At 46.4% G+C, this 17,232-nt stretch overlaps 1 protein-coding gene across 1 annotated transcript in view; it reads left to right on the plus strand.

Moving 5' to 3' along the window:
- The first annotated feature begins 846 nt into the window (after nucleotides 1–846).
- Nucleotides 847–17,232, plus strand: part of Kcnk13 (potassium two pore domain channel subfamily K member 13) — an 83,056-nt gene continuing 66,670 nt past the window's right edge. The window contains exon 1 of the mRNA XM_051196454.1: nucleotides 847–1,736. Coding sequence (XP_051052411.1) covers nucleotides 1,403–1,736 — 334 coding nt within the window. The 5' untranslated portion in view covers nucleotides 847–1,402. The remainder of the gene's footprint in view (nucleotides 1,737–17,232) is intronic.

Below are 17,232 nucleotides of genomic sequence, written 5' to 3' on the forward strand. Positions count from 1 at the left end.
AACCACTCCAGGCATCCTCACCCTTGTGTGGGAGCATCACTGCTCCGAGGTTGGCCTTCAGAGCTTCCGGCGAGTGCCGGCAGAGACCAGCGCAGGAGACTGGCTCTGGGCTGGAGAGGCGGACACCGGGTGGAGTCACCGCGATTGGCAACATCAGGGCTCCACCTGTTGCAACGTTCGAGCCACCCCGCAGAAAGGGCTGCATGGGGCACCGACCTCTGCTCCTAGCCCCACTGGGCAGGGCAGGGCCGCTTGAGAAGGGGAGCCAGGGACCATCCTGAACCTATCCCACAGAAAAGGTGCGTTTGTGGGGGAGGAAGGTAAGACCAGAGCGCAGCGGTGGCTCATGCGCGCGGGTTGCAAGTTGGGGTCTTAGGGTGGGTTCCCCAGCGATTCCCTGGAGAGCCTTGCTGCTGGCTTGCTTACTGGAGCTAGGAGCACTCGGCGCCGAGCCCTCGGCTGCGCAAGAACTACGGAGCAGAGGCAATCAAGCCCGGGTAGAAGAGATGGGACTCTCCTGGCCGCTGTCCTTGGCTGGATCTCCGAGGGATGGGCTGGCAGGGCTGGCACGTGGCGACAGAGAACGCCCTGTGAAGGGCCTAAAGGCCGAGGGTGCTCTGGTTAGGGGGAAGTCGAGGAAGGCTGCCTGGGAGGATGCTCCTAACTTCCTTCACTGTTCCAACCTCCCCCTCTGTTCTCCTCCCCAGCGGTCCGCCCTCGTGCTGCCGGGGAGCCTGTGTGCCTGGCGGACATCCGAGCCGGCAGCAGATCAGATCTGCCTCTCCGCACTGTCCCTGAGTCCGTGCCTGCCCCAAATCCGTCCCAGCCCCTCAACCTGGGTGATTCAAGAGGATAGAGGCTTGTCAGGACCCTAATACGCACGGCAGATCGATCTGGAGAGGCGCGGAAGACCGCGGACACAGCTTGGAAAGCATTGGTCCGAGGAACCCGGACCTTGATGCTCACCTTACCCGCCGATTCTGTCTGAACCCACGGCCTTTTCTTCACGATGAATTCAAGTTCTCTGGAGTTTGCCTTGAAGGCGCGCCACGCCCCCTCCCCAATCTGAGCTGGATCAGGAGGCCGGGTGAATCCCGGGGCGCTCGCACCCTCGTACCGACTGCGCCCCATGCTCTGATCTTCAGCCTTAAGGAGAACTCCAGGGCGGACCGGGAGGCGGCGGGGACAAAGCGGATTCGAAACCACGAGTCCGGGCTGGGGAGCGGGCGCCGCAGGAACAGCCAGGGCGGCAGCCTGGGGATCCACGCCGCCTGGGGGAGCGCGCGGCAGGCATGGGAGAGTCGGCGCCAGGAGCGGGCTAAGGGCCGCTAGAGCCGGATCCTCCCGGGGCGTGGGCACGAGTCCGCAGGCGGTGGCCCTTGCGGGATTGTCTTCCAGTGCCATGGCCGGCCGCGTGTGCAGCTGTGGCCCGGGCCACCTGAATGAGGACAACGCGCGCTTCCTGCTGCTCGCCGGGCTCATCTTGCTCTACCTGCTGGGCGGCGCCGCTGTCTTCTCAGCGCTGGAGCTGGCGCACGAGCTACAGACCAAGCAGCGCTGGGAAGAGCGCCTGGCCAACTTCAGCCGCAGTCACCACCTGAGCCGCGAAGAGCTCCGAGGCTTCCTCCGTCATTATGAGGAAGCCACCAGGGCGGGCATCCGCATGGACAGCGTGCGCCCTCGCTGGGACTTCACCGGTGCCTTCTACTTCGTGGGCACCGTGGTGTCCACCATAGGTAAGTGAGCCGGCTGGTCACTCGATGACTCTACTTCCTGGGCCCTCACAGGACCGAGCATCTCCGCCTTGGGATTCTCCACCTGGGCGCGCGGTGTTTGCATGAAAAGAGCCCTTTGGGGCTGATCAACAGGTGTGAATGGATCCCAGCTACACCTGGGAACTTAGAACATGACTCCAGACCTCTGCCCAGACCAGAACTAGCCACTGTTTCTTAGCCAATCCCCGGGAATTTGAATAATGCTTAAATTGAGGAAGCGCTTCTACAGACAGCCCATCTGGTTTAGGAGACAGGGCTGAGTTCGTGAATTCTATGTGGGGGGGGGGGGGCTTATACAGAGCTAGAAAGCATGGACCATTTCACTGAGTGTTGGCTATGCACAAGCCACAGCCCATAGGAAAAGTCCACGATTTCAAACTTACAGGGAGACTCTGGGAATTCCAAAGTGGAAAGAGGCAGAAGTGTAAAATGTAGCTCAAAGGAGCAGGGGACAAGGACGAACCAGGAGGAATGTGACCTGGGATCTAGCCAGTTTCTGCCTATGGTTGGAGTTTAGGGACTAAAGGGACACCTAGTGCATTCTGGAGCATAGGCGGCTTGCATCCAGAAGTTTCTGGCTGGCTGTGCTTGGGCTAAAGGAAGGACTCCTAGGAAGGCCTGCTGACTGAGGAGATGGAGCTGGGATAAGAAGTTAGAACTCCCCAGATGGCATCGGAGCCCCTGAACTCTGAGAATGGTGTGGCATGCTACACCAAGTGATTCCGTTATTCCTCTGCAGAACGAGGCGGGGAAATGGGGGATCTGTGTAGCACACTCCCAAGACTGTTCGCTTTTAGCTGAGTAATGAATGGGTTGGAGAATGTAATGTGTGATGTGGAGATCCTGGGGAAAGAGGCCTGTGGGGGAGGGGAGGACTCTGAGCGGCTGGAGGAGGAAAGGAAGTGAAGGAGCGCATGGCGTGTGTGCTGGGGCCCTGCACCCTCTAGAAGGGCTTGCCAGTGGCACGGGTGACAGATGAACCACCTTGAAGTGTCATGTAGACATTCTGCCAGAGGGAAGGGACCCTCTAGCAGGAGCCTCAAGCCATAGATGGAATGAGCCAGGAAAGACCTTCCGAGGTTAGCCAGGAACCATGAGTTCAGCTGGCCAGCAAATGGCACGGCAGAAAGGACTTGTATGACAAGGGACACAACAGCTGTACTCGAGAGCTTTGTGCTAGGCGATCCAGCTCAGAAGCCCTTGCCATTCGGCATTTTGCCCGTCAGAGGTCCACTGTCAGTCATTTAGAAAGAGGAACCATTTTCATCTCTGCAGTTTCATATTTGGGGCCTTTTCAAGTGCTGTTTTCCCCTCGTGCCTGTGCCGAGAACATTTTTCCCACCCAGATCCCGAGATCAACTGCTCTCCGTTTCCAGGCACAGCAGGAGTTTCTGCTGCACTTTAAGATGCCTTTCTGTGGGAACAATGGCAGGTGCACCTTAGAGTGTTCTAGATGAGGAACAGCCCGTGGGCGTGGGGAGCAGGAGCTGGGAGCGGCCAGTGAAAGTCTGGGCCCACTCAAGAGAGGGCAAGCGGCTCACTCCTCTGTGGCACACCGACTAAGATTTCACAGGGATGCTCGGCCGGTCTAGGAGAAGCCTGGATCTCAGCAGCTACTCGTCTCCTACCAGGGCATTTTCAGGGTTGTGGCATCCAAGTCCTGTCCAGGACACAGTTCTCACACTTACTACCCCTTGTTCCAGTCCTTTCTTTCCAGTGTTCGCCTGAGCCTGTTGCATCCAGTTGCCTTCTTTACAATAATAGAAATTCTAGCCTGTTGTCTCTTCCTTTCCACGCCCCTCTCTGCACAGAAGAGGGTCTGATGTGGCTGTAACCCCAAATAATTCTCGCAGTCCTGTGTAAAAGTAGCTCTTTTCAAGAGGACTGGTCTGATAGCCAAAGCAATGAAAATCTAAATTCAATGTTCCCTTGTCTCTTTAAGGGAACTTAAAATTGGCCCATTATATCACAAGGAAATGCCCCTCTCTTCCCTTGTGACTGGGGCTCCTCATCCCAGGTTTTCCCAGACACCACGAGCCTTCTGCCACCCTGTCCTTGCTGGCCCCCTCTTCCTGTCTCTTTTTGCTCTGTTACCAAAGTAGACATGACCTCTCCTGGTTCTTTGAGCTTACTCATTTAACCAATGATCTGGAGTCTCCAAAATACAGGACAGTCCCATGAGGTGACCAGCATCAATCCTGTCCCCTTCACGGCCCAGAGGGAAATGAGGGAGACGATGGTGGCTATGTGGCTTCAGCCTGTGGGAAGGACACTGCTTGGTTCCGATGTGGAAGCACCCAGTCCAGCTAAAGACGAGAAGCACCTGCCGGCAGGACGCTCCTCTTTCCCGACACTCTGGTCCTCCCTCTCCTTCCCTCCCTCCACCACCGTCCCCCCCCTTCCTACCCCTCCCTCCAGCCCTGTTTCCTTCTGAGTTGCCAGGCATCTCTCCAATGCTGCTTCTTCAGAACCCCATTGCACCCTTCCCCTGCTCTTCCAGAAGGCCATCTTTGGAAGCCTAATTAAGCCCATGGGGTTCTTGGTCCTGACGTCTGGCCACATCTGCTTCTGTTTTATTGATCATTTCTCCTTGAGGGGATGAGGACACTCATAGTCAGTGACCAGAAATCAGACCATGAGTGGAAATGAGTATAACTTGAGGTGCAGGGCATTGGGGGGCAACTGAGCCCCAACAAGGCGTTCCCAGTCTAGCTTTCAGATGCCACCCTGTAGGTCAGGCAGCTGTAAGGGTTTGCAGTCCCCAGATGAACTTGGGTCACGAGGGAGAGAGAGAGAGAGAAAGAGAGAGTTCTGGGCTTCCTGCCCTTGGGACAGGATAATGAGAGGCCTTTCCTACTTCTGCAGCCTCTTGATGTTACAGGTTACTCTAGTCCAAGTCACACAGTATTCGTGGTCACTTTGGAGGGAGACATATTTCCTGTTTGTGGGGACACTTCCTCCTGAGACTGGGAGATGCGTTCTGTCAGCTCTTCTGACCATCACACACCATGCTGCTCCTTCTTTCCTTTAATGTGGTGCCCCATGGGTCTCCTTGAGACTTACGTGCGTCTCCATGAATGTGGAGTCTTTAGCCGTCCTCTGAGGGCTAAGCAGAGACCCGGTAACGCTGACTCCAGGCTCCTGTGAAAAGCAAGGTATCCCAAGGCTCAGAGAGCTTCTTCGCTGGGTTGGAAGTGGCTCATCTGGAGGTGAGGTGGCAAACTAGCACTTAGAACTGTCCCCTGTGCCTCTTTTCCCTTGAGGCCTTTTTGTAGAAAGAGCTGACCACCTCCCATTAGATACTGCATCCCCTTTCCTCAGTTGTGATGGTTTTTAGATGCCCTAAAATAAGATAGAGACAGTCTGGCTTTGAGATTCATCAGTGTCTGCTAGTACAAGGCAAGGTCTGAGTGAGACCTGCCGTGTAGACAAAGACTGATACCTCCCAGCATCGTGTTTCACAGTCCTCGCCAACTAAACATCTCCCCGATTACCATGATGGTTGACAATGTCTGTCCACTGTCCCCAGCAGATCCCAAAGTCACTTCCTGACCTTTCCGGTTAGCTCTTAGAACATTGGTACCCAGCTTTTCTGTGTCTTGGGTTTTCCGTCAGATCAAGTAGCTGGTGACTAACACAGTGGCACTGACCCAACCTACTGACCACTGAAGTAGTTTTCAAACTGTCCTGAGGAGTTCATGGAGTACGCTATGCTGTGTTAAGGTGATTCTTCAAGGCTAAGGGCTCCCTTTGTGATGGGATGTCAGGAAGCTGTACTCTCTCTCTTTCTCATGAATGCACACATACACGTGTATATGAGAGAGAAAGAGAGAGAGTAAATTAATTTGATGAACGTTTATCCCATTCAGCTACCTTCTTACTGACTTGTTTTTGGGGGTTTTATTTTTTGTGTGTAGGAAAAAAATACTTATTTGATTGACAGGGTATTTTTCCTAACTCACATCCTTTCCATGGCTAAGATAAATATTCTCGCCCATTCTCTCTGTAGCTGTTTAACTCATTTCAAATGTTATTCAGAAACATTGCTTTTTAAAGGTTCTGTGAGGTTGGCACTATAATTATGCTTTGATTTATTGCTAAAATTATCACATAATGATCCGAGAATGTGCATGTTGTACAATCCTCTGTTTTCTTCTTTGAACATTTCTTTGTGTCCTGGAGCCTGTATGTATTCGAGCCAGTTTTCCACTGTGTCACAGATTTGTGGAGCTGGAAGGAACATTGACCCCCCCCCCCTTCTCATAACCACACCAAAGACAACATTTTACTGTGTTTTGGGGCATCTAAAGTCATCAGATTTTTTTTTTTGGTCAGTAACTCCGTCATTTGCTCATCTTCGACAGAGTTAACTTCATTCCTCTCTTCATGCTTTATGTGCCGATGGCCATTTTAAACATCTGAATGTGGGGTTGAAGTTCTGCGCCTGTTTGTTGACTTTTAAACCGTTTCTCTAGTTGTAAACACCAGTAGTTTTTAAGTGACCTCCTAGCCTGTTTTTGTACTTATCTCTAACTAGCTCTATGTTTCTCTATGTGTGTGAAAACTTGGCATGTTTCCTACCTGCTTTCCTCTCTATTGTCCTCCTTCATTCTGTCCATCCCTGCTCTGCTTCTCAACGCTGATGATGTACTTCTTTTGGCTGTTCTAAACATGATCAAGACACAACTCAACTACCTGGGGCCCAAAAGCCATCTCTATCACCATTCTTCATGTTTGTAAACAAAACTGGCATGACTTTTCTGGACAAGGCAGAACCCCCCCGCATTGTGTCTCATACCCTTCAGAGAAAGTATTCACAGCCCTCCAGGTACCCTCATATCTAATAGCCAGGAATCCATCTTTTCGTGACCTTCCCCTCCATCCTGCTCTTGACGACCTTTCCCAGCACCATCCCTTTCTTTCCTTCTCCCCACCTCCTCCTTCCTCCTTCCCTTCACTGAGCTGTAGTCCCAATCCTTTCTTTTCTCTTTATTTTGAGGCATAGCCTTGCTAAGTTGCTCAGGCTGCACTTGAACTAACTCTTTAGCCTAGACTGGCCTTCAGCTTGAGGTTTTCCTACCTCAGTCTCCTGGATAGCTGGGATTATACCAGATCTATCCGGGACTTCCCTCTCTCCCCCGCCCCTCCCTCTCGTCCTTCCCTTCCACCCTTCTTCATTTCTCTCTTCCTCCTTCCTTCCCTCTCCCCCTTCTCTCCTTCCTTTCTTAGTTTTTGAGACAGAATCTTACTCTGTAGTCCAGACTCTTGAGACTTACTATGTAGTCCACGCTAGCCTCGAACTCACAGCAGTTACCCTGCCTCAGTCTCTCAAGAGCTGGGGCTGCAGGCATGCACCCCCAGGCCCAGCAAACCTTCTCTCTGTCCGTAGCCCCATCTTACCCCCAGTTCCTTTCTTGTGCCTCCATACCTGTGAGGCTTCGCTGGTCTTTGACTCAGCATCACTGGGGCTGTCTGTCTCAAGCTTTGCTTCTGCTTTCAAATGGAAAGTGGAGACAAGAAAATAAGCCTTCATGAAAGTAACTCTTCCTGTGCAGTCTGGAAATAATACCCCATTTCGCATCCAGTACAGCAAGAGAAAAACACAAGAGCCGCACACACTCCTGCTGCAATGCCCTCGTCAAACAGGGTCTGTAGGCTGATTGTCTTTTCTCTCACCCCATAGTGTCCCTGGAAGCGCAGAAGTTTTAAATTGCGCTAAAATCCAATTCATCTACTTTTTCTTTTAATTTTTTCACTTCTTTATTATTTTTATTATATGTGTATAAGCATTTTGTTTGCCAGCTCTTATGGCATTGCACCTCCTGGTTGCAGTGCCTGTGGAGTCCAGAAGGGGGAGCTGGATACCCTTGAAACTGCAGTAATTAGTGGGTGCTGGGAATCGAACCTGGGTCCTCTGGAAGAGCAGTCAGCACTCTAAATGGCAGAGCCATCTTTGCAAGCCCTAACTTTTTTCCTTTTGTGGCATTATGCTTTTAGTGTGGGTTCAGAAGCCATTGTCCAATTCAGGTTATGAAATCTTCAGTCTGTTTTCTTCTAGCTCCTGCCTTCAGGTTGCTGGCCCCTTATGAGTTAATACTTGCTTACGGCGTGAGATGAGTTATGGTCTAACTCATCCACGAGTGGAAGTTCAGGTATTTCAGTAACATTCATTGGAAAGACTGCCCCCACCCCCAACACACACCCCCAACAGAACTATTTTAGAACCTCTGTCGGAAATCAGTTGACCACAATGTGAGGGCTGATTACTATCTATTCTGTCAACGTGTAGATCTGTCTTTATGCCAGTGCCGTGGGTATGGGGGCTTTGCCGTACATTATGAAGTCAGGGAGGGTGAACCCTCCAACATCGTTCTTCTTTTTCAAGACCATTCTTAGCTTTTCATGGTTCCTTAAACATCCATGAGAATTATGACATCACTGTGGTCCTTTCCGAGGAGAAAAATCTGTGGGCTATCTTGGGAATATTACCTCCCATTCAGCAATGTGAAGGTTCCCAGTCTGTGACCGTGAGCTGCCTCCCTCTTTATTTTGATCTTAACAGTGTTTTGTGGTTTTTAGGGTGTGTCAGGCTCTCTTGGTTAGTTCCTTTGCAAGTGTTTTATCCTTAATAACATCCCTTTCTTGGTCTTCCTTAGACTTACTTGAGTGCAGAGGTATAGCAGAATTGGTCTTTGCATCAGTTTGATCTTGAATCCCGTGTTCTTGCTGCACTTGTGTATTTGTTCTGGTCACACCTTAGTGGTTTCCTATAGTGGAGCTTGAAGAATTTTGGATAGATACAGTTTTAATTATCTCTTTCCAGTCTGAAAATTTTACATCTTTAATTTCATGCCTGACTAGAGTCTTGAGCACAGCACTGGGCAGAAATGGCAAGCATGGACCCCTTAGCTCATCCTGCTCTTGGGAAGAAAGCCTCTGTTTCTTACCAATGACCTAGAGCCTTCCAGGGGGTCCCAAGCTTCCTTTTCACTCTTTTTCTGCTTTAAACCCTAAAAGGAGTTAGTGTTGAATTGTCTTGTGCCTCTGTTGAGAGAACTTTGTTATCCAACCCTTTAAATGATGGATATAGTGTATCACAGTAACAAGTCTGAGCCACCCTAGCAACCTTGGGTTCCCACAATAAATACCACTTGTTCAGGCCGTATAAGCCTTGTTCTGTGATGGGCTTTTGGTCTGCTAATGCTTTATAGGGGATTTTTGCATCCCTAGCCAAAGAGACGCACAATTCTTTTCTTGTAATGTATGTTTCTTGTCCTGGTATCTGCATAATACCAGAGAATGAGTTGAGAAGTGTTTTTCCTATAGTTCTGGCTTCCTGAGGTCACATGAGTTCCACAGCCATGGTGTGAATGTCTAATCATTTCTAATTACTTGCCACTATAATAGTCATATTTTAATTGTGATTATAAATGTATATGCAGGCACTACTCATTTTATGTTTAGACATGACTGTTCTTTTTGTAACTTTAAATTTCTTTCTGTAAAAAATTCAAACACAGCATATTTTATATCAAAAAGACAAAAAGCAAAAAGAAAAGAAAGTGCGTACACACACACACACACACACACACACACACACACACACACACGCTGAGCACACATGCACGCAAGCACAAAAATAACCCAAAGCAAAACATGAAGTCCATTTTATGTTGACAAATTACTCCTGGGCGTGGTTGGCCTGCTCTAGAGTGTGGTTGATACACTCGAAGACATTCCATTAAAGAAAACTGACTTTCTCTTTCTCAGGAGGATCTATCAATCGCAGATAGACTCTTAGTTAGAGGCAGGACTTCGTGCCCACTTCCCTCCCCGGTGTCTGGTTTGAACCTGTGCAGGTCTTACACGGGCTGTCATAGTCTCAGTGAGTTCATACGTGTTATCAGTCATGTTGTGTCTGGAAGATGCATTTCCTTAGCCATCCACCACTTCTGGTTCTTAGAATTTTCCACCTTCTCCTCAGCATAGATCACTGAGCCTGGAGGGGAAGGCTTTGATGAAGACATTCCGTTTAGGGCTGGGTGCTCCCAAGTCTCTCCGTCTCTGAACATTGTCCAGTTGTGTGTCTCTGTGTTAGTTCCCATCTTCTGCAAGAAGCCTCTCTGACGAGGGATGAGCGAGGCATTGATCTATAGATACAGCAGTCTCTTTAGGAGTTATTTTACTGCTATGTTCCTTTAGCAGAATAACGTATCTAGTCTCAAGTTCTCGGCTACTTTGGTGTGTATAGGTTTCACCTTAAGGAGTGGGCCTTAGATTAAAAACAAAAACATCTGGTTGGTTAATCCCTCAACATCTGCACCATTATTGCACTAACATATCTTGCTGACAGGTCTCTGTGGTAGGTCGTAGAGTTTATATCTGGGTGACGTTGATGATTACTCCTTAGGAAGTGTGAAAAGTACCTCTGTTAGCATGGTGAGTGCTGGGCAACAGGGACGAAACATCTAGTTGGACACCAGCTAGGTCTCCCCTTGCTTGACGACCTAAATAAGTAGCATGTTTAACAACAGTGTCTTACCATCAGGTGACTGAGAGTAATCCATAGCCTTGGCAAGAGCCTATGATGTTTGGGAGGGTGTATGGGACCCCTTTAGCCACTGCTCAACAAGATGTAACCTGTTCCTGGCACTGGAGGTTTTAGGACATCTAGGTGGGGCATTGTCTCCCTCAATATATGGTCACTCCATTTAAATTCCTTTTATATATGTATATATTTTAGGAAGCTTCTGCAGTTGTAGCTCGCCATATGGCTTTTCAAAAGCCCTTTGGTGTTAGTTGCCCCTCCCCATATTCCCTGTTTTACCCTACTCTCCCATCTCCCTCCCCATTCAGTCTTCCTTAACACTATACTCTTAAGTCCCCTCTCTCGGATGATCCCCTCCTCCTCCCTGGTCCCTTACAAGCTCCCTAACCTCTGCTGTTAAATTCTGGTTGAAATACACATATGTAAAGCTTAAATGCCAAAATCTGCAAACATGCAGTATTTGTCTTTAGGATCTGGGTTACCTCACACAACAGGATTGTTTCTAGCTCCACCCATCAACCTGCAAACTTTATAATTTCATTTTTCTTAATAGCTGAACAATATTCCATTGTGTAAATGTGCCACATCTTTGTTATTCATTCATTAGTAGATAACTAGGTTGTTTCCAATTTCCGGTTATTATGGATAGAGCAGCAATGAATGCGAACAAGCAAGCGTCTCTGTAGTAAGATGTAGATTCTTTGGGTATATGTCTGAGAGTTTTAAGCAGGATCTTGTGGTAAATCTAGTTTAAACTTTTTGAGGAAGCACCACACTGATTTCCATAGTGGTTGTACAAGTTCGCATGCTCATCAGCGGCGAATATGTGTTCCCTTCATCCTTCCTAGCGTGTGTTTGTTACACTGATCTTGGCCATTCTGATGAGATAAGATGAAATCTCAAAGTAGTTTTAATTTGCATTTCCCTGATGACTAAGGATATTGAACTGTTTTGTTTTGTTTTGAGACAGGGTTTCTCTATGTAGCTTTGGAGCTTTGGAGCCTGTCCTGGAACTCACTTTGTAGAATAGGCTGTCCTTGAACTCACAGCCACCCACCTGCCTCTGCTTCTCAAGTGATGGGATTAAAGGCGAGCGCCACCACTGCCAAGCTGAACATTTTTTTTTTTTCAGTGTTTCTTAGCCTTGCGTTTCACCTTTTGAATATTCTGTTTAGTTTTATATCTCATTTCTAACTGGGTTGTTTTCTTGATGTTCAGGGTTTTTTTTTCCCAGTCCTATATATTCTATTTTGTTGTTATTATTTTGGGTTTTGTTTGGTTGGTTTACTATGCAAGTTTTCCACTTCACTAGGCTTTCACCGAGTTTCCCCAAGTTGTTGTTTTTAGGCTGTTGTGAGAAGTGCTGTTTCCTTGACTTATTTATCACGATGTTTGTATAAAGGAAGGCTATCAATTTTTGTGTTTTAGTTTTGTGTGTTAATTCTGCTACTTGGCTACAGGTGTTTATCAGCTGTAGAAGTTTCCTGGTTTTGCCTTTGGGAACTTTTATGTATAAAATCATATCATCTATAAATAAGGATACTTTAATTCCTTCCTTTCCTGTGAATTTCCTTGATATTCCTCCATTGTCTTATTTTTCTAGCTAAGACTTCAAGCATTATATTAAATAAGTATGGAGAGAATGGTCACCCTTGTCTTGTTTCTGGTTTTTAGAAGAAATGCTTTGAATTTGAATTTCTCAGCATTTAGAAAGATGTTGGCTGTGGGCTTGCTGTATGTTGCCTTTATTATGTCAAAGGTCTATTCTATGAGGTAGTCATATGGTTTGTTGTTGTTTTTGTTTGTTTGTTTGTTTGTTTTTTGTTTTTTTGCCTTTCAGTCTGCTTATGTCATGGATTGCATTTATTGATTTACATATGTTAAAGCATCCTGACACCTCTGGGATAAAGCCAATTTGACCGTGGTACATGCTCTTTTGTATGTGTTCTTGATTTCAGTTTGCAAGTATTTTATTGTGAATTTTTGCATCTGTGTTCATAAGGGATATTGGTTTGTGGTTTTCTTTCTTCCCCTCCCCCTTGGGTCTTTGTGTGGTTTTATTATCAGGATAACAGAGTTAACATGAAAAATTATGAAATGTTCCTTCAGTTTCTATTTTTTTTTTTTTTTGGAGTAATTTGAGAAGTATTGGCATTAGTTCTTGTTTGAAAGTCTGGTAGAATTCTGTACAAATTCCATCTGTCCCTGAGGAGTTTATTTTTTATTTATTTTTATTTATTTATTTATTTATTTATTTATTTTAGTTTTTTTTCCTTTTAATAACTGCTTCTGTTTTACTAGAGGCTATGGGTTTGCTTATATTTTTCATTTCATTTTTATTTAACTTTGGTGCATCGTATATATCAAAAAATGTATCCATTTCTCTTAGCTTTTCAAGTTTGGTGGCTTACAGATTTTTAAAATATTGCCTTGTGACTATCTCAAATTCCTCAGTTCCTGTTGTGATGTCTCCCTTTTCATTTCTAATTTTGTCAATTTGGATATTCTGTCCATGTCTCTTGCTTGACTTGGCTAAAGATTTGTCAATCTTGTTGATTTTCTTAAAGAACCAACTCTTCATCTCATCATTTCTTTGTATTGTGTTTTGTTTTTTCTTTCATTGATTTCTGCTCTTAGTTTATTTCTTCCCATCTACTTTTTTTTGGGGGGGGTGTTATTTCTTCTTGTTTTTCTAGAGCTCTCCAATGTGTTGCTAAGTTATTGTATGAAACTTCCCCAGGTTTGGGGGTTTTATTTTATTTTGGTTTGGTTTTAATGTGGGTACTTAGTGCTATGAACTTGCCTCTTAGCACATCCTTCACTGTGTCCAATGGGTTTAGATATGTTGTGTTTTCATTTTCATTCAATTCTAAAACTTTTTAAATTTCCTTCTTGATTTCTGTCTGAATTTTCATTCGGTATTGAGCTGTTCAGTGTCCATAAGTTTGTGTGCTTTTTTGCTGTTTCTATTGTTGTTGATGTCCAGCTTTTTAAAAATTCATGATGGTCAGACAGGACCATCTGTTGAGACATGCTTTGTGTATAAATGTGTGGTCAGTGTGGGAGGAAATTCCATAGACTGCTGAGAAAAACAGTATACTCTTTAGTGTTGGGGTGGAATGTTCTGTAGATGACTATTAGGCCCATTTGATTTGTGTCATTCTTTAACTCTAGCGTTTCTCCGCCTTGTTTCTGTCTGGATGACCTGTCTACTGGCAGGAATGTAGTATTAAAGGCACCACTCTCACAGTATTAAGGTTAATATATAATTTAGTAGTAGTGATATTTTTATGAACGTATGTCCCCCTTGTGTTTGGTACATAGATGTTTAGAATTGTCATATCCTCTTGACGAATTTCTCCTTTAGTGAATATGTAGAATCCTTCCCTATTTGCTGATTCGTTGTAATTTGAAGTCTATTTTTCTTTTTCTTTCTTTCTTTTTTTTTTTTTTTTTTTTTTTTTTTTTTAGACATTAGAGAATCTATTCCTGCTTGCTTCTTGTTTCCATTTGCTTGGAATATCTTTTTCTATTCTTTAACCCTAAGGTGCTTCTATCCTTGTTGGTGAGGTGTGTTCCTTTGATGAAGCAAAAAGATGGATCCTGTTTTGGAATTCAATCTATAAGTCTGTGCCTTTAAACTAGAGGATTGAGATCATTAGTATTGAGAGTTATTAGTGAGCAATGTTTGTTAATTCCTGAGGTTTTGTTGTTGTTGTTGTTGTTGTTGTTGTTGTGTGTATCGCTCCTCTTGACTAACTACTCTGGGAATACCATCCCCCACTTTGTGGTTGCTAGCCTCTGCCCAGCTCCTAGCCTGTGTAATTTGTCACCTGTGGAAATCACAGATCTGTTCCACTTACTTTACTTTACAGCTGTGTGGGGAACTCCATCATTCGGGCTCACCACCACTTCAAACTCGTGGAAGTTATTAGACTTGACCTCTCTTTCTGTGTTTTAATAATGAGGCACATATAATGTGTCACCTATTTGTCCCATAGTTTTGGATGTTCATCCTGGGCTCTTATTTGCTTAAACACAAAAGCCATTCTGACAGATAGGTCTGCCCTGGTTGCCTGAGGCTCTTTGTAATAGAAATAGGAATCGAAACCTGGACTAAGTCAGACTGTGTATGAAGAGGAAGAGGGAAGCTACCCCGCTACCGTGGTAGCTGTGTGTGGTCACTGAAGGGTGTTTATGGCCTTGTAACAGTTGGAAAGGCATTGGGATGTGCCTGTTTCCCAACTGAGTCAACATACCCTCCTTTCCTGCAGAGTCTTGCAGAGTCTTGAGGTCACCCTTAGGGTGTGAGTGGTCACAGCCTTCAGAGAGGTGGGGAAATGGTGCCACCCCCTGTGCTATGACTGCAGCGACCAATAGACACCATGGAGCTTTGCCCTTCATCACCAGTGAGTGATGGGGTCTCTCCGACCACCACCTATCTATCCTGTGGCCACAGGTACGCTTTGTTGCAAATCCCAATGAATGTACAATTCTTCTCTGTGGTTATTTAACACTACTTGTTGTTTATTTAAAATAGTAATTATAACCAATAGGCTATGGGTCAAAGTCTGTTTGCATTGTTTGGCTCACTGATGATTTAAAAAATGGCAAATATTTAACAACTATCTCAAAGGAATAGTGAGTCCCAGCACTTGCCTGTTCTTATGGTGTAAACATTCCAAGAGTGAAGCCACTGATGGCAGAAGTTAGACCAGAGTGGACCGAGGAGCATCAGCTCTCAGGAGCCTCAGGGTTTGGGAAAAGTCAGCTACGTGCTGAACTTTCTAAAAAGTCAATTCCAGATCAAAAGCCAGATTTCTAATTGCGCTCAGGAAAATGGGAAATCACAACTTAACTGTTCATGAGGGACCGTGAATGCTCCCTTTGAGCAGCTTGCTGCTTCCATGGTTGGGTGGCACCTGCCGTTCATCACTGTTTGGCTTCTTTCTTGTCTCTTGATTTAAGGGCTAAGTTTGAGATTTAAAAAAAAAAAAAAAGCAGTCTCATTGCTGGCGTTGGATCAAAAACTCAAGGAAGGGTTGCCCAGTAAGCCTCCCACATGATAGTATTTCTAGTTGCTTCCAGTTTAATAACTGGGCTGCCGGGTTTCTCCTGATAAGATGCATGGAAATTTTGTCCCATTCTGGTTGGTTTCCTTCTGATCATCCAAATCAGTAGGCACACGTACTAGGAAATCGTGAACTCCGTGGCAGGCTGAAGATTTCCCCATAGGGAAGTTAAGGTCTGCTGACCGGAAATAGCAAGAAGTGACAAGTTCCGAGGAAATGCAGCACAGTAACTAAGAATGTATCAAGTCCTGTACAGTGAGCAGATGACAGATCGTGGCGGAAGGGAAAAATAGCATCTCTGAGGACTCCTTGGACAGAGTCCATGTTGGTTTTCGAAAACGGGACGAAGACTGAACTCTAGCCTGAAATGTAGCATGCCCTGAGAAGCCAGCATCACACAGGGATTGGACCGTGAATATCAATATCTTTCTGGATGAGTGCTAACACAGAACGTGGTAGACATTTAGAAGTCCTGTTCCTAGTGGGGTGGAATGCTTCCACAGGAGATCGAGGAATGCAGGGAACGGGCACCGTTGGTATGTGTGGGGACTCCTCAGGGTACTGGCAGAGCTGGACTGCGTCTCCCTACCACCAGCAACAGTATGACTTCTCCAGTGAACCTCTCCCTGTGACGGGTGGGATCACAGCGGTTTCTCAGCTGAACTGCAACAGGTGAAGCAAGTGTGCGGTCCCTTTTCTTAATAACACAGCTGATTCTACGTCTTATCAAGCAGAGGGAACAGGAGAGGAGGGAACAGGAGAGTAGAGAGTACAGCTTGCCTGCCTTGCTTCTTTTTCCTGCTTCTTAACCAATGTCTCACGTCAGATCAACTGATGGGACTTACGCACCTCCACCCCCCCACACTGTGTGTGAGCCATGGCACTATGGGATGTATCCAGCACCTGGGGATGAAATGCTGCATTGTCAAGGATTTTGAGAGGGGCTCCCAGTTTTGTCTAGAAAATCATACACATTTTAGAGAAAGTACTTAAATGAATTTTTACCCACCGGGCCATCTGGCCAGTCCATGTTCTGTGATTTATTGGCTCTCGTTGCTCAAGAGGAAGTTAAGTGAGAATTTTAAAGTGCTACAATTTACATAACACATTAAGGGTGTGGCTGCTGCTGAGGCTGAAGGTCCAGATGGCCACATCACAGAGACTCTCTGGAAGACACAAAAGCCTCTCTGGGGTTTCTCATAAGTTGAAGGATCCACTCCAAATCTTTAGAAAATTTTGTATTTAGCTTTGACCTTAAATAAAATGCCTAAGCAACTTCTTACATACCCATTTCTGTCAAAGCACCATGTGTAGGGCTCTAGCATACTGCAGAGATGTCTCACCATGTGCAGGGCTCTAGCATACTGCAGAGATGTCTCACCGTGTGCAGGGCTCTAGCATACTGCAGAGATGTCTCACCGTGTGCAGGGCTCTAGCATACTGCAGAGATGTCTCACCGTGTGCAGGGCTCTAGCATACTGCAGAGATGTCTCACCATGTGCAGGGCTCTAGCATACTGCAGAGATGTCTCACCGTGTGCAGGGTTCTAGCATACTGCAGAGATGTCTCACCGTGTGCAGGGTTCTAGCATACTGCAGAGATGTCTCACCGTGTGCAGGGCTCTAGCATACTGCAGAGATGTCTCACCGTGTGCAGGGCTCTAGCATACTGCAGAGATGTCTCACCATGTGCAGGGCTCTAGCATACTGCAATGAGATGTCTCACCGTGTGCAGGGTTCTAGCATACTGCAGTGAGATGTCTCACCGTGTGCAGGGCTCTAGCATACTGCAGAGATGTCTCACCGTGTGCAGGGCTCTAGCATACTGCAGAGATGTC

This window comes from Phodopus roborovskii, unplaced genomic scaffold (genome assembly GCF_943737965.1).
Source record: "Phodopus roborovskii unplaced genomic scaffold, PHOROB, whole genome shotgun sequence".
NCBI lineage: Eukaryota > Metazoa > Chordata > Mammalia > Rodentia > Cricetidae > Phodopus > Phodopus roborovskii.